This window comes from Equus quagga, chromosome 6, assembly GCF_021613505.1.
Source record: "Equus quagga isolate Etosha38 chromosome 6, UCLA_HA_Equagga_1.0, whole genome shotgun sequence".
NCBI lineage: Eukaryota > Metazoa > Chordata > Mammalia > Perissodactyla > Equidae > Equus > Equus quagga.
In genome coordinates, this window is record NC_060272.1 from 74,642,248 (window position 1) to 74,665,154 (window position 22,907).

Consider the following 22,907-nt stretch of genomic DNA (forward strand, 5'->3'; position numbering starts at 1 on the left):
GAAAAAAAAAAAAGAGGAAGATTGGCAACAGTTGTTAGCCCAGGTGCCAATCTTAAAAAAAAAAAAAAAACTCAAGAGGAGAAGGAAAGAATATTAAAAAAAAGAAAAAAAAAAAGAATTTGAGCATAGGGACCGGCCCCGTGGCGTAGTGGTTAAGTCTGGCATGCTTCACTCCAGCAGCCCAGGTTCTGGCAGAGATGTTACCTCAGGGCCAACAACCCTCACCAAAAAAAAAAAAATGTGAGCACAAAAGGGCTGGATTTGGGGTCTTCATAAGTATTTGAAAGCAGATTGGTGAATTTGGGTAAACTTCCTAGGAGCCCAGTTTGAGCAATATTACAAAGATTGTCTCTTTTAAGTATGCTAACCAAAAAAGATGACTTTTGTCTAGTGATCTGGAGATTATCTACAATCTTAATAACATGTTTAAGGGAAACAAAAAGAAAGGTGGGGAATGGTGCACCAGAGAACTTGATATGCTTCCCTGTTTCTCAAAATGCAAGACACTCTTCGGGTCTGAATGGACCACTTTTTATGTAGACACCTTTTGATTGCTGGAGCTATTGTAAGCACCTGTGTCTTATAACAATTAGAGCACTTACATGTTACAGCTATACGCAATTTATAAATAGTTTGTAAAGTGCTTTGAAAATGGAAAGCGCTAGCCAAGTACTCAAATTATTATATATTAAAAGCCTTTGGTATATAATCATTTTATTTAATAACTGTCTCTTTAGAAGGCATAGTACTTTATAGCTGAACAGAATTCCTGATCTTGAATCATTAATATTAGAGTGAAATGCCATTAGAAAGCAAATCAGAAATACGGATCAGTTTTTTCAGTTTATATAAATATGATTCATATCTATCTCCTTCATCCTTCCCTTAGATCCTACAAATTTCAGGCAAAGATTCCTTCCACATACATGTGACTCTTTTATCCTGCCTGCCCTGCCCTCAGTTTTTTCCTTTCACCCATCTGCCTTCTGAAGGTGGTTGGTTTGAACCTGTGAGTTTATGGCTACCCTAAACAGATTCAAGACAGCACGCCACATGATCAGTGGTGATAAAACCTTTTAGGAGCAATAAAGCCATGAGACGCAGTGGGTGGTCACCAGTGGGTGCATTTCCCATATGTACTGTTATTAATTACTTCAGTCTACCACCATCATTCTACACCTCTATGTCCACTAATCGAAATTTGCTTTCATCTCCTGACAGGTCTTGGCTCAGAGGTATTCAACTCCATTAAATAATCTTGTTTACTATGCTCATAGGAATACTCATAGGCAAACTTTTAGAAGAGGCAAAGAAGTTTTTGATCCTTTCCTCCTATCCCTTTAGGGCCTCCTTAGATCTTCAAATGCTAATTTCACTACGCTGACACTGGTTTTCTAGAATGTCTACCACCCTAGGAGAATAGTCCCTATGCTTACCCCATGACTTTGATCTTCCTCATCCTCGCTCCCACTTAAATTTAGCTCTCCAGTGTCCTACAGTATATTTTCTTTATTGGAAAACTCAAACTAAGCCACTCTCTTGTACAATGAGTGTTAATGTTTAGTCTTCTTAGGCACTAAACTAACGCTGCCCACTGCCAAATGACCTCCCTGTTTAACTCCAGTTGACATTTCTCCATCCTCATGTGACTCATTCAACATCACTCCCCCCCTTTGAAAGCCTTGGCTTCCATAACTTGACTTCCTACAGACTTTCTTACCACCTCACTGGTTGTTCCTTTTTTACCCACCAGTTAAATATGGAGCTTGCCTACGGCTTGTTCTTGGGCCCACTTCTTTGTCACACCTCAGTTTTTATGGATTTACATCTTTATGGCAAGAGCTCACAAAGCTTATCTCTAGCTTAAATCTCATTCATGGCCTCCAACTCATATAGCTACTGTCCACTACGTTCAAATTGGAACTTTTTTCACCTTCTCCACCTCCCAATCTATTTTCCCCTTTAAGCTTCCCATTTCAGTAATTTGGCCCTCAACCTAGGTAGGAGTCATCTTTCTGTTTCCTCAGCTTCCAATTCCTGGCATCTATCAATTCTGTACCAGTTTGGTTCTAAAATCTATCTCAAGTCCACCTTCTTTTCTCCATCACTAGCTTACTGCAGTGTCAACTCTTACAGTTTCTCTGTTTCTGTTCTGGGCACGCTATAATCCATTCCCCCAAACTGTAATCAAATTATTCAGATGTCATTCCCATTGTACTTAAAATCCTAACTCCTTACCACCCCAGCTCTTCTTCCCATCAAACCCATAGGATAGGCCCTTGTCCCCCTTGCTTACCACGTTACAGACATACATATCTTCTTTCAATTCCCTTAATTCCTCAAAATACTAGATTTCTGCTTCAGGATCTTTGCACATGCTATTCCCCCAGAATGATTTCTCTCTCCTTTTGGCACAGCTAGCTCCTTCTCGTCCTGTCATCTCTGGAGGAACTTCCTTGACTTCCATACCCAAAGCAGATTTCTCTTTCATGTTTTCTCTCTTGATCCTGTAATTGTTTTTTTCACAGAATTACAACTTTAAAAAAAATTTCACTCCCATTACAATGTATGCTCCATGTGAACAAGACCTGGGTCTCATCTACTAGCATATCTATTTCAGGGCCTGGTATATACTAAGTGCTCAATAAATAGTGAAATACATTTATCTAAAGAGTTGACCGAGTGTAGGAAATGTGGGTTCTATGGCAAGCTAATAGAAGACGTCTGATTTCAGTGACTAAAAGGCTACATGCCCTAACTACCTATGGATTCATCTAGTATTTACTAATCATCCACTGCCTGTCAGGCATGGTGCTGCAAGTTAGTATAGTGGGTACACAACATAAGCACTAACAATAGCATAGTAAATCCAAGACCAGGAAACAGAGCATAATGAAAGCACATACAAGTACCCAAACTAGGGTAGAAGTCTGACATATAAGTTCTTACCTAGACTAGAGTATGGCAGGAGGAAGACTGTTCCAGGAAGAAATAAACAAAGGCCCCAAAGCACAGAGCACTTGGGGGTGGGGTGCTCAGGTTCAAAGGCCGACAGATATTAGGGTGAATTAAGAGTCAAGTTGGGGTAGAACAGGTATGAAAGACAGCTGAAGAGGTAAATAGGACAGCTCTTAGATGTGATTCACCAATATTTTAAGTTTTCCAAAAAAATCATTTTCCCCACATGGAATTTTCCTTTCCCCTTTCCTTACTTTTTCTCAAATACTGCTTTTTTTGTGTAACCCTGGGCTATACTTAGATATCTACCTAAGGACTGAAAATGTTATCTGGTCTTCCCAGTTTTCTCCTACTTAAATATTAAATATTTTATTAGTGTCCTGAAATTAAAGCAGTAAACTAGTATCTATTCTGTAAATGCTACCACAAAAATGGAGCCTGATTCCACCAAAAACTCTATGTGAAACCAGAATTCTCACAATTCTTTCAAATTATTCCCTACCCTTGCCCAATCTACCACTCATAGCAGAGGATGTGATTCTCCCAGGAATTACTAGAAAATATCCAGCAAGAAGCCAAGTCCTCCCACCACTCCCACCTTTGTTTCCGTCTTCCTTTTTTTTAAACCAACCACAGTCTATCTGGGGTCATGCTCTATTGCATCTCTCCCTCTCCCCCAATTACAGCCTCGAATGCATATTCCTTCTAATTCCCTTGATCAAAGTCCTTGTCGAGGCCCCTCATTTTCTCATAGTTTCCTTTCAATGGTGGTTCAATTAAAAGAAAGAAAGAAGGAAAAAACCTGAAACAGTCAACCTTGAGGACCAAGGAACAGAAACCACTCAAATTAGTTTAAATAAAAGAGGGAATTTATTAGAAGAATACAAAGGTTCTTGCAGGGATTCCATCAGCAGTAACAGATTAATAGCTAGAAGCACAACTTTCTGAAGGACAGATCATGATGTAATCACAAACTTCTACTTTTGAGTTTTGCATGATCACGAGGAGAATATCCTAGAGGTCAGTCCTCCCTGCAGCGTGCATAAGCGACTAGAATGTGGATTTATTTCTGCTTTGCTTTTTGATCCTTATATTCCTTTATGCTGGCCTCAAACTTGTCAAGCACATGTTGGCAGACATTCATGAGCTCATTCAGGCCTCTCTGAAACGGCTCAACAGCTGGAAGAGTACCTCGAGTCTGAATGCGTAAATTAATTTTGCTCTCTGAAGGATGGGTTGTAGTATAACCACAAAATTCCACTTCCGGGTTCTTCATGATCATGTAACGAAGAGAATTTCCTAGGGTATGGTCCTCCTCGTGCAATACAAATGTCACACAGTGTCTATCTGTTCCAGCTGCCTGGACCATTTCCAGGGCTGTCTTCCTCTCGCCTTCAGCCATTGAGGTCTTCAATCCAGATATTTTTCTACACACATATTTTTTATAAAAATGAGATCATACTGAACATGGTTTTGTTAACTAGCTTTTTTTAATTTACTATTTCACAACTGCAACACATTATTACTCTAATGCACTTCAAATACAGAGAACTATTAGCATTAGCCCCTTATTTTCCTGCCTCCACACAGTCTACCAACAATATTTAATTTATTGCCTCCAGTTTCTCCCTACTCCATTTGACCGTCCACATGGCCACAAGGGGAGTCTCCTTAAAACACAAACTTAAATGTTTGCTAAAATATTCTTTTGGTAGAGTCATAAGAAAGAGAGAGGATTAGAATAGGGTGGGTCCCACTAGAGGACGAAAAGGGACTTGAGAGACATATAAAAACACTGATTATTATAAAAATAGAGAGTACAGATTATCAACATGCAGGCCCACTACGGCTTCCATTTGCAGGAGGTAAGGAAACTAGAACGGAAAGTCTACGAAGAGTCAATCCAGCAGGAGGGAGAAAGATCTCAGCGCACAGAGCGGCTTCATTAGCAGTCTGCACAGAGGAGGCACTTGGGCCGCAGTTACAGGGAATTAGGCCCGACTGAGCACACCGATGCCACCACTCAGGGAACAGCGGCCTGGTGCGTAATTTTACACTTTAGCTTTATTTACTCTTGCTGTTCTAACTGGGAGTGGGCAACGTGGGGACAAACTCTGGTCTCACAACTTGTCGTCCCTCCGTGGTATCTCGTGTACTGAGCGTCTGTATTCCAACACATCCACGTCTCCTCCCCTCTCTTCCCAGTCGGGGCCCCTCTCCCCAACCAGGCGCCCACTTCTCTCTCCCCCACTGCCCTCCCAGCCAGGCCCTCGCCAGCCAGGCCGCGCCGCGGAGGCGGAGGCCTCGGCCGGCCGCAGGCCCCTCGGCCACCGGCTCCCGGTGCAGGGCGCGGCCCGCTCCTCCCGCCCGCCTCCTCGGCCGTTACCTCTCCAGCTCCTGGTCCTCTTCCATCGCGGGGGGGCGGCTTCCGGGACCCTCAGGTGGTGCTGGCGGACTGGAGGCTCTGCCCCATATCACGACACGTGCGGGCAAAGCAGGAAGGAAGGAACAACCGACGGAAGGCGCCGCGGACGGAAGGACGGGGGAGGAGCCGCAGCGGCGCGGCGAGGCCCAGCCACTGGGCGGGGCGGGGCGGCTCCACCCGAGGCCCCGCCCACAGGCCCCGCCCCTGGCGCGAGGAGGGCGGGGCGAGGCCCAAGCCGCTCACCTGGCGCTCCGGCAGCAGGGCCGCCCGCAGAGCTAGCGGGGAGAGGCGGGGCCGGGCTCCCGCCGCACCCCGAGGCTGAGGCGCGCCTGTGGGCGCCCCAGCTCAGCCCTCGGCACCTTGCCCCAGGTGATGGCGAAGGGGGCGGGGCCTCACCTGCCGACCCCAAATCACCTTCCTTCTTGGGGCCGGATTCAGGTCTCTTTCAGACTTGCTGTTAGACCCGTGGGGGATGGTGTTACTGCCAGGCGGGACTCCAACCCTGGAGGGGGCTTTCATGGGACAACAGGCTTAAACTATAGTTGATCAATACACCTTGATGAAACAGAATAGGATGGTTTGAGCCGGTATTGGTCTCATCCGGGGTCTTACAGCTAGCTGCACATTTCAACTGGGTCAAAGGACAAGCGTTTGTCTTTACCTTTTGGGGGTGGAGAGAGAGTTTGGAAGGAGGCTGTTTTTCCCTCCATCCTTTTCTCCCAGGATCTTTTCTACTCCTGAAGTACGTCCTCCCTCGCTTTGGACTTCCCCTTACGCTTTCGGCTTCTTCAACCTCCTCACCTGCGGAACCTCGCGCTCACCTTTGTTCCCAGGTGCCGCTGCCTCCGCCTCGGCAACCTTTCACCACCCAGACTCGCCCTCCGCCCTCTTTCCTTCTTGCTCCTCCATACTGCTCCTCTCTCCGTCCCCTCAGGTGTTCTTTGCTAATAACCCCTCTCCCTTCCTCGCTCTCCAGCTCCCCTCGCCTCCCGCACCCAGTCAGCCCCTGTCCCTACCACCCCACTCCGGCTGTCCTCTCGCCCAACACACCTACACTTCTGCTTTCCTCCGCCACCTGTTCTCCTTCCACCACGCCTCCCCTGATGTTCACTGCCTCCCCTAGCTGTTCCACTCTCTTCGCGGGGGTCGGCGGTGAGCGTAGACACTTCTCGAGCGTGTCTTCTGCGGGGGAATCAGGCCAGCGGCGGCGACACCCGGGAGCAGGTGGGGGAGGGCAGGCGGCGAGAGGCGGAGTGGGCTCACTCTAACCCGGGAGTGACGGCCCGTCCAGGCCCGCCCGCTGAGCGCCCGGATAGGCGGAGCCGCCCTCTGGCCCGCCCATTTCCCGCCCTGTGCTGCCGCCTATTGGCCCAGGTGCGTGTCGGGTTGGGCGGCTGGGCCCCGGCGCTCGCCCCCGGGAAGGCAGCAGGGGCGGTTGAGAAGTGAAGTCTTGGCCAGAGTTTGCTTCTTGCCAGGAAATCCGCGGCGGCGGCGGCGAGTCCTTGCGGATCGGAGGCCGGCCCGCTCCGGGCTCCCTCGGCGGGCCGCAGCTAGCCGAGCTGCGCCGGGCGGCGGCGCCGGGAGCCGGGCGCGCCCCGGGCGGCCGCGCTCTCCCGGTGAGTAACTTTGCCCTGCCCGCCGCGCTGCGCGCCCGCTCGCCGGCGCCGCCTCAGGTGCGGGCGTCGGTGGGGTGTGGGGCAGCGCCGCGCCCGGGGCGGCGGCCCGAGCGGCGCCCCCGCCGTCCTCCGCGGCTCTCCTCCTCGCGCGCTGGGCTGCGGGGAACGTGGACCTGGGTGGGTGCTGGCCGCGCCGGCCCGGGCAGGAAGGGACGGGCTGCCCTGCGCCCGGTGCTCGCCGCCCGGCAGGCGCCCGGAGAGGCGGGCGGCCCCTGGTTGTTCCCACTTGGTGGTTCCGGCCACTGTGTCGCTGATCTTTGCGTCGTTTGCTTTTTTAGGGAGGGGAGAGGTGGGGATGAGTTTCCCGTGTGTCTCTTGTCGTGAGTGAAAGAGTCACCAGCTGCCTTCCATCGGATCTTGTGCCCCTGGAAATGAAGAGGAGAGATCGTCCCTCCTTGCCAGCCTGTTGCCTAGGAATTCTCACCTTTCCCTTTAGGCTGGAGAGGGTGGGAGAGAGATTTCACATCTTCAAGGGGGTAATTTCAAAATATGGACCCTGATTTGGAAGCGGTTGCTCACAAAGCACCATTCAGGAAATAGATCGCTCCGTTTTCAAAGCTTTATGCCATGTTTTAGACGAAGGACTTTTGACTTTTATGTAGTGTTTTTTCTGATATTTCAATTTACATTTAAGGTTACAAATCAAGACGTTCGTATCTGCCAGGAGCTACAGTACATTCATGCATGGGCTTAACTGTATAGATGTTTCTTTTTAAATCACAGAAGCCAGAAACGAAGTTGAGTAAAAATCAGTGGCACTTCAGGAGGAGGAAACAGTTGTGAGCTCCAGTTTATTGGAACTGCCTTCACTTGAAGAATTTCACATTCTTGCAGCAGCAGGACTTATTTGTAAATTGGCCTTCGTCCCAGGACAGATTTTGATTTTTTTTCTTGCATATACTGTGACGCAGCACTGAAGAAGTTGGATCTCAGATCACTTTTATTCACTTTGATAGATTTGATTCTTATCCCCACAGTCCTTTGGAAAGTGGACTTTGATCTAGTATCCTTTTGGGCCTGTCAAAGCTTTGTTGAGCCATGAATAACAAAGTTTTGCCTTTTTAGCTTATCCAAGTCTCCCACGTGATTTTTTTCCCATAGGGGTAAAATGTAGGCCAAATCGGAACCAAAGTAGAATAACACTACTTTTAATTTGGTCCACTTGTGTGTTAACATTCCTATTCTGTATCTTGTTCCTTTTCTTTTCTCATCAAGTTAGAAGTTTTTCATTATTTATTCAGCAAGTGATAGAGTGTCTACTGCATGCCAAGCATTGATGGCAGGGGTCGGCCCTTGCCCTGAAGTTGTTCGAAGTCTTACTGGGAAGCTGATCCATACCTCTGTTCGTCTAGCTCCCTCAAAGAAATTTGAGCAAAGTGCTGTGGGAACTTAACAGAGAGAGCATTTCTCCCTGGAGTTTGTTAGGGGAGGCCTCACATAGGCCCTCACTCTTCAAATTGGTGTGGGATTTTCCAGGTACATTCTAGACAAAGAGACTAACATAGAGGTTGTTGCATCTTAAGATCTACATGTAGTTACTCTGGCTGAAGGACACAGTGTGTGGGGTTGGAGCGGTAGTCAGGGGCTGGTGTGGTATTCATTTCAGAGCACTTAGCACTCTGCCTTGCTTCCAGTAGGCACTCAAATATTTATTGAACTGACTTAAAGAGAAACATAAGGGTTTTGTATGCCAAGTTAAGAGAATGTTGTGATATTATTTGCATTCCAGAGGGATATTTGTGGCAGTCTGGAGGGTGATGGGGGGTCCAGATGGGAGGTAGGGAGACAAAGTAAGAGCTTTTGTATTATAGGGGTTAAGTGCTCAGGCTTCTCGATTCACACTTTCTGAGTTTGAATCTGGCTCCATCACTTATTATATAACCTCTTTCTTCCTTGGGTTTTTCATTTCATAGGGTTTGGGGGATAAAACTTGAAAAAAACAGGTATGTTACTTAGAATAGTGCTTGTTGCATAGTAAGGCCTTGGTAGATACTAGTTCTCTGTGAAGGCAGTGGAAGTAGTGATGATGTGGCCTTTAGGAGGTATAATAGATTGGACTAGGTAAGTGACTAGATATGATTAAGGAGAGAGGGATAATTCTTAGGTTTTTTGACTTGAGGCATTGGAGTGTACTGGTTAAGCTGGCTGTGGAGTTAGAATAGGGGTTGAATTCTATCACTTACCCTTAGAATTACTGTCCTGACTGAGCTTTGGTTTTCTAACATTTGGGATATGATCATAGTACCTGTCTAGTTGGGTTTGAGGATCAAATGAAATCACGCATGTAATGCCCTTGGCGGAGTACCTAGCACATTACAAGTGCTCAGTAAATATTAGCTGTTCCTTTAGTAATGATGACGTTAATGAGCTAGTGGGATGTTGGAAGATATGAGAAGGGCAGTTAAAAATGAGGAGTAGGAAAAGGAAGATAATTCGTTTTGGAGCAACCCAATGAGGTGCTAGTGGATAGCTGAGGTGTCTGTGGTGAAGTTGGATAGATGTGTCCCACAGGAGCTAGGACAGAATGGAAAACAAAAAAAAGGGTTCACATAAAGCCTTTGTGAGTGTAGTAAACTTGATGGAAGATTTGGGGAAAGGGTAGGCAGAAGAGATGTTTACACTGTAGCAGGCCAGGAGTGTCGATGTTGAATATTGGGCATCTCCATCCTTAAAATGCATTTTGGCTACCATCACAGGGGAACTGCAGGCCTGGATAATCTCATTGGCCCTTCTCCCTTTCCTCTTTCTCTCCTTTCTGGTTGCCTCCAAAAATTCAAATCTTTTTTGTTTGACTATGCAGAACCATTTAACTTTTCCCTGCTTGTAGGACTAAAATTCACTCCAGGCCCACCTTTCTTATATCAAAATCCAGCAAAGTTTCTAGAAGAATCAAAGGTCTCATTTCATGGATTCCACTCTACTTAGAAAGCAGTGTTGGTTGAAAATATTTATATGTGTATATGTATCTATATAATTCAACATGCAAGACAAATGTGTATTTATGTGTGTATATATGTATCTTGCATGTAGAATTATAGTTGTAGAAGAGTTGGCCAGGCCTAAAATGACCCTGTTACAGGGCCTGGGAGGTTTACAGAATAAATCCCCTGTAGCTTTCCTCTCATATGTTTCTTTTCCTCAGAAAGTACAAAAACAGTTGAAAAATCTGTGGTTATGTAAGTTTTTTGGTTGATTGGAATTAGAATAAATGGCTGTTTTGTGTATTAGCCTAATGAGAAGTTATTAAGAGGAATTTTTTAAAAAGCAAGTGCTCATAATATACATTATGATAAATTGTCCTCTCGTTAGTATCCTTTTAAAGGGGCAGGTATTGTAGGTTGCATACTTTATGTGCTTCGTAAGAGCAGAGACCATATCTATTTTGCTCACTGAAGAATCCCCAAGTACTTCAAACTGTAAATGTTAACGTATGCACGAATGAATGAATTAGATCTGTTGGCTTTCATCCTTGGCCCACAGACTTCTCCAAATCTTTGGAACAATCATTAGTCAGAGGGAAAACAAGAGACAGTTGAGTCAGCAAGGAAGCTTAAAGTGATGATGTACCTATAGGAAGATATAGGAACTATAACAGAATTTATGGCTGTTATGATTCAGTGATTTTAGTGCCAACTGCTATAATTATTTGCGTGATTCCCTCCTTTTCATATTTTACTGTGATGGTTGTGGGGTGTGGCTGGGAGAAACAGGCTTAGTGTAGGGGTGTTGCTTTGTTCCTAGGTAAACTGAAAACAGCTGCATCATAACTGTCCTCCCCTGCTTATTAGCAAAACACCAGAGCACAATCTCTGAAGTCTTGATAAGAAATGCTGAAAAGACAGGAGCAGAAGTGTTGTGTGCAGAGAGGGTTTAAGCATAGTTGACACCTTTATCTTTCCAGCCTCAAGATTGAGGACTATTACTTCTTTTGTTTGTTGGTTGGTTGGTGAGAAAGATTGGCCCTGAGCTCACATCTGTAGCTAGTCTTCCTCTTTTTGCTTGAGGAAGATTGGTGCTGAGCTGGCATCTATGCCAGTCTTCCTCTGCTTTGGGACACCAGCACAGCATGGCTTGATGAGCAGTGTGTAGGTCCGCACCCAAGATCTGAACACACAAACCCAGACTGCTAAAGTGGAGCATGTGAACTTAACCACTATGCCACCGGGTCAGCCCCAGGACTATTACTTCTGACAATCAGGATCCCTCAGTGGAGAAATTATGTGGGGGAAGAATTATTTTTTCTCAAAATTGGACTGGGTAAGAGAGGTGAGAAATAGAAACAAACGCATAAAATAGGCAAGTAAAACTATAACTATACACAATATATGCAAGTATACTATAATATGTGTAGTATATGCATGTGTTTATGTATGTAAGTATACTATAAACAGTCATGTGCCCACTTAAAAAGCATACCACTTTCATGGGTAAAACAAAGGAGATTTTTTTTTAATCAAAAGAGTAATCTTAGAGTTCTTTTAAATAACAGATTGCCCCAAAGTGTGTAATAGGGCCCATAGTAAAGAAATGTTTATAACTAAGTTATGAGGACCTGTATCTAATGTAAAAATAGGTGTACTTGGCTGTGATAAAGCTTCCAAAGGCTCTGTCGGCTATTACTTTGTTTTATAGATAAAAGTAAAGCAAGTCTGGGCAATATTTATACCTCTCTACCCCCCCCCCCCCCCGATATTAGGATTTTGGCTTCCAATCTTAAAAATTAATCCTTTATCAGAATTCTCATACTGTTCAGTTAAACTTCATAAATAATTACTGAACAAATAAATCGGAGTCGTTCACTTTTATCTTACTTATTTCATTGTTTTCTTGTGACTTTTCTTCGACGTGATTTTAATGTTTGGGCTTTGACTTTCAGTTTAATCATACTCAGCGAGTAACTGAGCACACATGATGTGATCAGCGCTGGCCTGCGTGGAACTCCGAGTTGTCTTTGCCCTTGCAGAACTTAAAATCTTAAAACACATTCAGTCACCGAGTTAGCCTTTCAAAGCAGGGTGACTAACGCCTCAACTTCCAGGACCTTGGCTCCTCAACTCCAGTGACCTTCACTTCCGCTGGATTTTAACATTCCCCAAGCTTTCTACATTGGAAACCTTAAATTTATACATCCTGTTCTCTGACCATAGCCTCCTGTCCTCTCCTTCAGCTCCCTCCCACCCACACTTTATATTACAGTGCCCTTCCTCTCGACAGAGACAGCTTGCCAATCCCTTTATTTCATCCCACCTCCCGTCCCCTGTTGTATTAACATCTGTTGGCCTTGAGGTCTTTCCTGTCCGCTTTGGAATCCATCGTTAAGCATCTGGAATATGCTTTCACTGGCACCTTTGCCTCTCTTGAGCTTGTTTTGTGCTGTGCCTGCCAGGGAGTGTCCCTATTCCAGTTAACTCTGCTTCTCTCCCGGAGTTGCTTTGGTAACACCATTAAAAGGCCAAGCCCTCAGTGCAGGTCACTGCCTCCCAGACAACCCCTCCCCACCACTGCCCTCTGTCAGTTATGTTTGTTTAGCACCTCCTGAGTCTCTGACACTGAGCTAAGAATCCTGGGGTATCCTTAAAGAGCTTACATTCTAGAGGAGATAGACATTCATCAAATAATAACACATTATAATTACAAAGTATGGTAAGTGCTGTAAAGAAATAGCAGAGGGCCATGCTGTCCATTACTGTAGTGACCAGCACACGTGGCTAGTCTGAATTGAGATGTGCTGTAAGTGTAAAATATATATACCAGATTTTGAAGACTTAATATCAGAAAAGGGTAAAATATCTCAATTTTTTACATTGATTACATGTTGAAATGATAATCTGGATATATTGGGTTAAATAAAATAATTCATTGACTTGTTTCTTTTTTTTAAATTTGGCTGCCAGAGTGTTTAGCCAGCCCTGGTGGTCTAGTGATTAAGATTTGGTGCTCAACACCGCTGCCTGGGTCCGTTTCCTGGTCAGAGAACCACACCACCATCTGTCGGTGGTCATCCTGTGGCGGCTGTGTATTGCTGTGATACTAAAAGCTATGCCACCGGGATTTCAAATACCAGCACTGTCACCCCTGGTAGACAGGTTTCAGTGGAGCTTCCCAGACTAAGACAGACTAGGAAAAAGGACCTGGCCACCCACTTCTGGAAAACTGGCCATGAAAACCCTGTGAACGGCAGTGGAGCACTGTCTGATGTAGCACCAGAAGGTGAGAAGATGGTGCAAAAAGACCAGGCAGGGTTCCACTCTGCTGTCCACAGGGTCACTAGGAGTCAGAATCGAATTCACGGCACCAGCAACAAACCAGAACACTTAAAATGACATGTATGGCTCACATTCTATTTCTGTTGGACAGCGCTGGCATAGGGTTTTGTCTGGGGGTGTAACAAGGGAGCGACCTTTGTCTCTGGGGGAGCAGGGTGTCACTGAAATGTTCCCTGAGGAAGTTGTCTTTGAACAGATACTTGGCTGAATAGGTGTCACACAGGAAAACCCTCCTCAGAGGAATCGGTCGGAGGTGGGTAGCACTTTGAGGAAAGGTGAGAAGATGGTAGAAGAGAGCTGGGAGAGAGTCGCATAGGGTGAGGCCTGGGAGTGGATGGGGGCCAGATCTTGTGGCCTTGTTGGCCCTAATAAGGATTTTTTTTTTTCATCACTCATGGATGATTCCAAACCATCATTTACAAACTCTTTTATCCAACTCCCACTTCTACAGTCTGCAAGTAATCTGGTCACTTCATGATGATCCGGTTTGATTTCTCAGATTTCTGTCCCTCACCTTCCCCATTTATCTGTGTAAATCTCAGATCTGTTGAAGGCTAACTTTTCCACCTGTGCTCTTGATCCCATCCTTCAAAGTCTCTTTGAGGAGAGGCTTCATCAGTTAGCTCCCTTCTCTATGTAACCTCTTTGTCCCTCCTGGCTTTTTCACACCAGCCTGTACCTCTGCTCCAGTCTTAAACTTGTAAAACAAAGCTCCATTGACCCCCACATGCCTTTCTAGTTACTGTTCTTAAAGCATAATAAAATATTTTTAAATTTAATGTTATATTTTAAAGTAATATATTCAAAATGTATCAACATGTAGTCAATATAAAATTAATAAGATATTTGACTTTTTTCGTATTAAGTATTTGAAATCTGGTTATATTTTACTCTTAGAGCATATCTCAATGCAGATGCTAAATTTTCAGTGGTTAAAGTAAAAGGAATCTTATCAAAATAATATTTAACAGAAAAATATTTTACACTGTTTCAGTCTTTTTTTATTGTGGTAAAAAAAATAACATAAAACTTACCTTCTTAGCCATTTTTAAGTATACGGTTCAGTAGTGTTAAGTATACTCACACTGTTGTACGACAGCTCTCCAGAACTTTTTCATTTTGTAAAACTGAAACTGAACACATTAAATAACTCCTCCCCATCCCCCTCCCTCAGCCGCTGGTCACCACCATTCTGCTCTCTGTTTCCATTTGGTTACTTTGTTTGGATTTGGTTACTTCAGAAACCCCATCTAAGGAGAATCATTCAGTATTTTTCTTTTTTGTGAGTGGCTTATTTTACTTAGTGTGATGACCTCAGGGTTCATCCATGTTGTGGTATATGACAGGATTTCCTTCCTTTTTAAGGCTGAATAATATTCCATTGTATGTATCTACCACATTTTGTTGATCCATTCATCTCTTGATGGATGTTTGGGTTGCTTCCACTTCTTGGCTATTGTCAGTAGTGCCGCCGTGAACATGAGTGTGCAGATATCGCTTTGAGACCCTGCTCTCAATTCTTTTGGATCTCAGTTCTTTAAATTTCAGAAGTGAGCTTGCCAGATCATATAGTAGTTCTATTTTTAATTTCTTTAGGACCCCTATGCTGTTTTCCATAGCGGCTGCACCATTTTACAATCTCACCAACAGTACCCAAGGGTTCCGATTTCTCTATATCCTCACCATCACTTGTTGTCCTCTGTTTTTTTGATAGTAGCCATCTTAACAGGTATGAAGTGATATCTCATAGTGGTTTTGATATGCGTTTCTCTGATGATTAGTGATGTTGAACATCTTTCATTATGCTTGTTAGCCATTTGATGTCATCTTTGGAGAAATGTCTATTCAAGTCCGTGGCCCATTTTTTAATTGGGTTCTTTGATTTTTGTAGTTGATGATGATTTGTAATTCTTTATATTCTGGATATTAACCATTTATCAGATATATTATTTGCAAATATTTTCTCCCGTTCCACAGGTTGCCTTTTCAGTTTGTTGATTGTGTCCTTTGGTGTGCAGAAGTTTTTAAGTTTGATATAGCCCCATTTGTCTATTTTTGCTTCTGTTGTTTGTGGTTTTGGTGTCATATCCAAGAAATCCTCGCCAAATCCAATGTCATGAAGATTTTCCCCTATATTTTCTTCTAGGAGTTTTAGTTTCAGATCTTTAGTACATTTGAGTCAGTTTTTTGGTATGGTGTAAGATAAGGGTCTAAACAAAATATTTGTAACGTATTTCTGAGACCTTGCTTATGGAAACAAGAGGGAAAGATCTAAAGTAATTGGAATCATTTTAATTTGGGAGAATCGATGGCAGTGATTAGGTTAGGATACATTATTCAAATGGTGCTTAATAGTATATTCTAGTGTGGATTTCTCCATCCTTTTTGTTTCTTATATTTGTGAGACACCAATAGGGAAACAGTCAACAGTTTAGAGCTAGCTGAAGCTAAAAAATAAAATGATTGGGGAGAAGCCAGGTATCAAGTGCATGCGATTGCATCCTGCGCCTCTCCTACTAAATACGTAATGCATGTGGTCAGTAGTTGGCTGAGCATGCCTTTTAAGACCATCCCGTCAGGGTCATTTAATAAGATTTCAAAAGTATCCGTAGCAATTAGATCTCATATGAAATATTTATTGACCTCATTAATTTCTCTAATTTTAGGTTTGGTGCTTTCATTATAGATGAGATACATTAATTGATACTTCAATAGACTAATTTCAGAGTTTGTTAAAAATAGATATAATTTTTCTGGGTCCTTGACCTATTCTTTTTCCAGGTATATGGAGAAGATTTGTCAGCACATTTGAATTATTTTTCTACCTTTGAAGGTATATAATAACATTAAGAAAGTTTTCAGGGTTTACTCTGTGACCCAGTCTGGATGTTTTTTAATGGTATGGTAGCTATTTACAGAAAGAACTAAAAAAAATTTTAATGAATCCATTTGGCAGGATACAGAAGGATGATAAAATCTGAGTACTCTTGAACATCAAAGTCAACTTTCAACTAATAATATATTGTATTAACTTTTTTCTTATAAAAAGTTTACGTGATATAAAGTTGTTCTGTATGATTTTAGTCTTTCTAAATGTGAATTTTCTTTATTTATAGTTTGGGTTCACCAGAGGCAGTAAAACAAACTTGGTGATAGAGGAAAGCAAAATAGACGATTAAGTAGTTCTTAAAATGTTTATTCATAATACAGCATTCTTTATGTTTCCATAAAGAATTACTCTTGGTTCCTTGAACATTTTGAAAAGAAAATTCGTCTGTTAATAAAAAGGAAATTGTGGGCCGGCCCCGTGGCTGAGTGGTTAAGTTCTCTCGCTCCACTGCAGCGGCCCAGGGTTTCGCCGGTTCGGGGCCTGGGCGCAGACATGGCACTGCTCCTTAGGCCACGTTGAGGCGGCATCCCACACGCCACAACTAGAAGGACCTGCAACTAAGATATACAGCTCTGTACGTGGGGGATTTGGGGAGAAAAAGCAGGAAAAAAAAAAACAACGTTGGCAACAGTTCTTAGCTCAGGTGCCAATCTTTAAAAAAATAAAAAAGAAATTGCTCTCATAGTGTACTAGGATTTATAGAAGGATATCTTTCTGGAAGGTAAAGCTTAATGTTCTTAAAAATAATATTTTTCAGTTTTAAAATAGTAATGTTTCCATTTTAAAGACTATTTTTCTATTTGATAACTCGGGAAGCAAGCAGTATATCTGTTTGATTTGCTTTATTGTATACATTATCAAGTACATGAGGTTATTTATAAGGAAGGGTACATGTGGTTTTCTTTTTTTTATATAACACCGTATATTTTTTAAATTTAGAAGTAATACATGCTAAATACAGAAAATTTAGGAAACTCTAGACTATGTGAAGAAAATAAAAATTACTCATAATCCTACCAGTTATAATTCTTTTAAAATTCATTTGTTCAACAAGTATTTGAATATCTGCTCTGGACCGTGTACCATTCTAGATATTTGGGATATGAAAGTGAATTATAGAAGTTTTTGTTCTCAGAAATTGAGACTAGTCAGATTATAGTATCATTACAATTACTATATTTTGATACACATAGGATATTTAAATGATAAAACTTAAGCATAGAGAGAGTCTTGTGGCAGGGCAAAAGTTTATTATTATTATAAATTATACCTAAAGAATACGCTCAAGTGAAAACAAATTTCAGTGTTGTCATGATCGTGCAGGTCCTGAGATAGCTAAGTACATGATTGTGTATCTTTTCTCCCCACTGGATATTTGTTGACTGCCTTTTATGTGCTAGGCACTGTTCTAGATGGTGAGAACAGAGCAATGAACAAGACAGGTAGGTCCCTGTTCTTATGGAGTTTACATGCTGGGGGGCTGGAGGAGAGAGAAACAATAAACGGGTAAGGAAACTAATGAAAAGGATAATAACAAGTGCCATCAAGAAAGTAAGATGATGTGGTCAGATCTCAACCATCTGTTATATTAGTGACTAAAATCTACAGCTAGTCCCCAGATTACCTTTCAGCTATTAGTTTATCTTCTTCCCAGGAACACATTTAACTAATAACTGCCAAAAAGAATGCCAGAAAGAAACCAACAGTGTCATCTTCATTTCTTGCCCTTGTTCATACCCTCTCCTGGAGGGTTCTCACTCAGTGAAATGGCTAAATAGCAAAAGTAGGAAGGAATTAAGAGGTGAAACGAGGCATCTGGAAAATCATTTCTTGGATAATTTGGGTTTTCATGAAGCTGGGAGTTTGGTGAGTTTCTTTCTGTCAGTATCTCAACAGTACTTACTATTTGTGTGTTCTGAATTAAGAAAAAAAAAACCTTCCAGTTATTAGGAGAGGGAACAAGGGAGAATGATTTTAATCAGTCCTTGTGGAATTTGCGGTTTTATTTTGAAGTTTCTCACGTCTCTTCAAAAAACTATTAATCACCTATGTCACCTTTATAAAGAACTCTGGATTTGTAACGTAACCGATTAGACAGTCTTTACAATTGATGTGTAAGACTTTTGTGCCCTGCTGTCTTTGGCACATAAGGATTCAGAGTGTGACCCATGACTCATCAGTTGACGTTGTGGTGCATTTTTAGAAACAAGAATGCGATAGCATATTTCCCTGAAGCAGCAGTAGTGGAAGTAAATACAAGAAAACACAAATTTGCCTCTATCTGTGCTGGTGTTAAATTAACAGCTGTCTGTTAAATTGATTCTTAGAAATGTGTTACTACACTGGACATTTCAGTGAGTCTGAATGGAATATGTATAGACTATGTATATGTCTTGCAAAAAGAGTCTTGTGCAGCAGTAACTGCATTTCTCCCATTTTTATGGTATGAAGTCGCTTTGCGGGTAAATGTGATACTTAATATTTAGGTTTGTGTTTTACTTATTTATTTTTAAAATGCAGAGATGAAGCAATGAAGAAAAAGCATTGTCTTGGGTATACTACTTCATTTTTAGTGCTCCATAAAATTGTGGGCATTTGGGGGGGAGTTTTTTTGAGCAAGATTAGCCCTGAGCTAACATCTGCTGCCAATCCTCCTCATTTTGCTGAGGAAGACTAGCCCTGAGCTAACATCCATGCCCATCTTCCTCTGTCTTATGTGGGACGGCTGCCACAGCATGGCTCGACCATAGCATGGTGCGTAGGTCCACGCCCAGGATTCCAACCAGTGAACCCCGAGTTGCCGAAGCAGAATGTGCAAACTTAACCACTGCACCACCAGGCCAGCCCAAAAATTGTGTTTATTTTTGGTGTGGATGTCTTGTTTGTTTGCTTTTTATTTTTAACCGCGTGTAAGAACCAAGCTTTGCTGCTTTCTGTTTCCTACTTTTCTTTATTTCCTTTTGTACGTGCTCCAGCCGTGGTAACTCCCATACACGGAAAAGTCAATCTGTACAAACAGATGCTTGATGACAGACAAGTCTCACTCCCACTGCTTTACCCCAGCCTCCCAGTTCCTCCAGAGTGGACTGCTTTTAAGAGTTTTTTAATATCCTTCTAGGCATATTTTGTGTGTATAAACTCATGTGTTAGCTGTACATAGAGATATTTTAAAACACATATTGTTCTGACCTTGACTTAAATTAGGTCAAAATTTGTTTTAATTTGCTAATCTTCTTGAAATTTAACTTAGTTGTCTTTTAATTTGTTTGCTGATCTCACCTGAACTATATTACCTTAGAAAAAGTGGTTATCTTTTGAAGGGCATGTGAATATTACCAGGCAGAGATTTTCTCTGCTGGATGTGATTATGGACAAAATGACTATTTGAATTGTTTTTAACAGTATAAATCCATGACTCTGGTTCTTGTTCCTTTTTAAAGGGAATGCTGAACATAATAAAAATTAACTTAGTCATCTTTATGATAACTTAAGAGAAAATGGGACATTTACTAGATTCCTTTGACTTAGCAAATATAGTGCAACCATGGAAGAATGTCTGTTTGCTACACTTTAAATTTTGTGAGGCAGCTTAGTTAATTAGGGAATATTATAGTACAAATTGTGCTGAATTAAAAATTATTTGTTTTACAAATCTGCTTGCTAATTGGAAATGTTTTGGTGCATTTTATAGTGTTTATCAGCTCTGAAGATTGTAACTTGACGGTATAAATGTATTAGTGGGCACTCGGAGTATCTTTCATTTTGAGAAGTGTTGAGTACATTCTTTTTATTCTTAAAAGGTGGGGAGAAAGGCAGTTTCTTTTCCTTGAATAAATTAGAATATGATGTTATATCTTCAGGGAAAAAAAGTAAATTGTTTTCAGTAATTTATCACTCAAGAAGGCTTGAATAATTTCACTGTAATACTGCCTTCCTTTTGGTTGTGAAATGTAAATGGGCGGAGCTGTGGGACTGCCAATATTAATCATTGTAATAACTATCATTTGAGGGACTACTCTGTGGCTGTCAGTCTGCTAGGAGCTTTAAGTTTCGTCAGCAGTTAATTGCACAGTAATCCTGTGAAGTCAGGATTTTGCATTTATGGAAACTGTTTGGAAGGAGTTCCGAAAGTTTCAGAGCTAATGTACAATTTAGACTGAGTACAGTGGCTTCCTGCGACTGGAAATCAGACCTGTTTGATGTAGAAGCCATCTTACTCTTTACTAAGTTGTTTCTATGAAAAGATAAAGTTCTGATAGAATCATAATTGTTTTCTTCCTTTTTGCTGAAAAGGACTTTAAAGATTATTTTAGTTTAAACCACATAGTTGACCAGTGAAGAGGTAGATTCCAGGTGTAAAAGGCCACAGTCATGTTCCTGGACTCATAATGAGATGATTTCTTTTCAAGAGAAATTCAAGGAGATTGTTTTGTTCTGATACATTGAGTGATTTCATAGAAACTATGGTTTTGATTATAAAGCCTGACAGGAAGACGCAGATTGCTTGCCACCTCTGTCCCTCTGCCTCCCTGCCGTCCTGCCATCCATCCATGTGTCTCTCTCTTGTCTCTCTCTACTAAAACTAGAGAAAGGAATCGTATTCTTTATAAACTGCTTCAGCTTCTTAGAGTATGTTTAATTTGGGGTAGTGGTCTTAGGGCTGAGGTGGTGAAATGTTTGAGAGGATAAAGGGGTTGAAGAGTGATTGCTGCTTTGTCGCAGACATTGGCCCCTGGAGGAGTGTACATGCCTTGACTTTCCTGATGGGCTGTCGGCAGGGACTCTGATTTCACTTTGTTTTATCAAACTCTTCTTGTAGTGATACTTACCTAGCAGATGTTAACCTGATGCTTCTGTGTATAGATTTTGTGTGGTGTTTTCAGACAAGGAAAATTTGTCTGAAAAATTAAATTTTGATAAATTTAAAATTTGATTAAAAATGGCACTTTGGGAGCAAGCATAAGAAAATGGGTTGCTACAAAAAAACTAACATCTTAGCTGAGATGTTCTTCATATTGACCCTTTGAGCTTTAGGTTTTCTTTTTCTTTAAATTTTAATTTGTGAAATAATAGAATTTTTCACTTTTTATATTATAAAAATAATTAAATGTTAGAACACTTGGTAATAGATACTCATAGAAAATCTGGAGAATAGACAAGAGTAAGAAAAAATAATGTGTGATCCCTTCTAACACATATACACCATATCTCAATCCATTGTTCTTGCTCCCATTCATAATTTTTGGACAGTCTTGCTAATCTACAGTGAAATTTGTAACGAGAGAAATTTATGATGGTCTTTATAGTGTGTCAAAGGACTTCCTCTAATCCCTCCTTACCCTCTTGTTTCTCCTCCTTTCCCCACTGTTCCCTTGAAGGTACATCATCAGCCTGTATAGTGAATCTTTCACGTAAAGTTAGAGAGATTCTTATCCTTCATTTTCAGCACTGTTACATGCACACCTCTTGTAATCATACAGGTCAAAACTGTAATGCAGAACATGAAATAAAGGGCAGAAAGAGAGACCAAAGTTGAGAAAACAATTCGTTTTCAGAACACATTCAGTTTGGGGTGGCCCTGTAGAGTGCTCGTTAGCCAAAGAGCATTGGCACTGTGTGTGCGCCCGACACTGCCCAGTGTACTGCTCTGCCAGCCTGGCTTGCTCTCCTTGTCTGAGGGTGCACCATAGCGTAGCGTGCAGAATATATGTGTTAACTATGATTTTTTTTTTTTTACATGACTACGTATTTTTTAGTAAGGAAAACATTTCAGGAAACATAAGAAAATCATATTGGTGCTTTTCAGTGGTACAAGTAAGATGTGTGTATTAAAATTGCAGGTGGGCATCCGCTTTTTGGTGGAGGGATACATTAGTTGTAGTCATTTTCTTTCACTGAATTAGAGTTTATTCCTCATTGTTAGGTGTAATGACATTAGGCTAGTTAGGAAGCATTTCTTAAGACTTTGTGCCCCATTGCTGGCATTTGTATAAAAGGAAAATAAAAAATAGCTATTGTAGGAACTGACTGCCTCTTACTGTATGTGAGCAGGTAAGAGTGCATCATAAGAGAGATCTGGCCGTTTCTGAAGCTGTTACCTGTCCGAGTATTGCTGGTGAGTTCCGTGAGCTGCTATTGTTAGTATGTCTTTGTCATCAGCAGATAGATGGCAGTTTACTGATTTCGATAATCACCTGCTGAGTTCTGTAATGGCATTGATTACATAGGCATACTCTATTGGAAATGGTTGTAATATATCCAAGCAGTGATTTGCTCTTGTTTCTGGGACCGTCGTGCGGCTTTTACAAGCTAATTCAGAATATGCAATTGTACCAAAGTGCATTTTTGTTTTTATTTTAAATGCTGGTGTCAGATGCTATTCTTTTTCCCCCAGAACTTAATTGAAAGACGTAACTACAATTCCAAAACAAAAGAAAGGTAAAGAAGTTCTTTTAGTGTAGAAAACAGGAATTAGATTTTAGAGGGAGATTTTGACAGTGTCCTGTTTAACAAATGTCTTTTGGTTCATATTATTGATCCTAAATTATGGATTGTTAAGTGAGCCATAAATTGCTGATGTTATCAAGTAGTAAGAGATGGACAGAAAGAAAAATTAGTTTTTTAATGCCAGTTTCCTAGAAAGTAGAAAAATGTTTATATAAAAGTCCTATATAAAAATTTATAGTATTATA

General features: G+C 41.7%; 2 protein-coding genes across 10 annotated transcripts in view; one reads left to right on the top strand and one right to left on the bottom strand.

The window, feature by feature from the left end:
• Positions 1-6,584, bottom strand: part of POLR1D (RNA polymerase I and III subunit D) — a 43,479-nt gene extending 36,895 nt beyond the window's left edge. The window contains exons 1-3 of one of the 7 annotated variants that reach the window (XM_046665174.1): positions 6,434-6,584; positions 5,345-5,895; positions 3,810-4,385 (exon numbers count right to left, since the gene is read on the bottom strand). In XM_046665174.1, coding sequence (XP_046521130.1) covers positions 4,022-4,385; positions 5,345-5,370 — 390 coding nt within the window. In that variant the 5' untranslated portion in view covers positions 5,371-5,895; positions 6,434-6,584 and the 3' untranslated portion in view covers positions 3,810-4,021. Of the gene's footprint in view, positions 1-3,809; positions 4,386-5,344; positions 6,346-6,433 lie in introns of those variants that run through there. The other 6 variants (XM_046665170.1, XM_046665172.1, XM_046665173.1 and 3 more) reach the window with 6 other exon arrangements.
• Positions 6,585-6,822: 238 nt separating this feature from the next.
• LNX2 (ligand of numb-protein X 2) overlaps positions 6,823-22,907 on the top strand; it is a 75,529-nt gene continuing 59,444 nt past the window's right edge. For all 3 annotated transcript variants that reach the window (XM_046665165.1, XM_046665166.1, XM_046665167.1), the window contains exon 1: positions 6,823-6,999. The gene's annotated coding sequence lies outside the window, so the exon portion shown is untranslated. The remainder of the gene's footprint in view (positions 7,000-22,907) is intronic.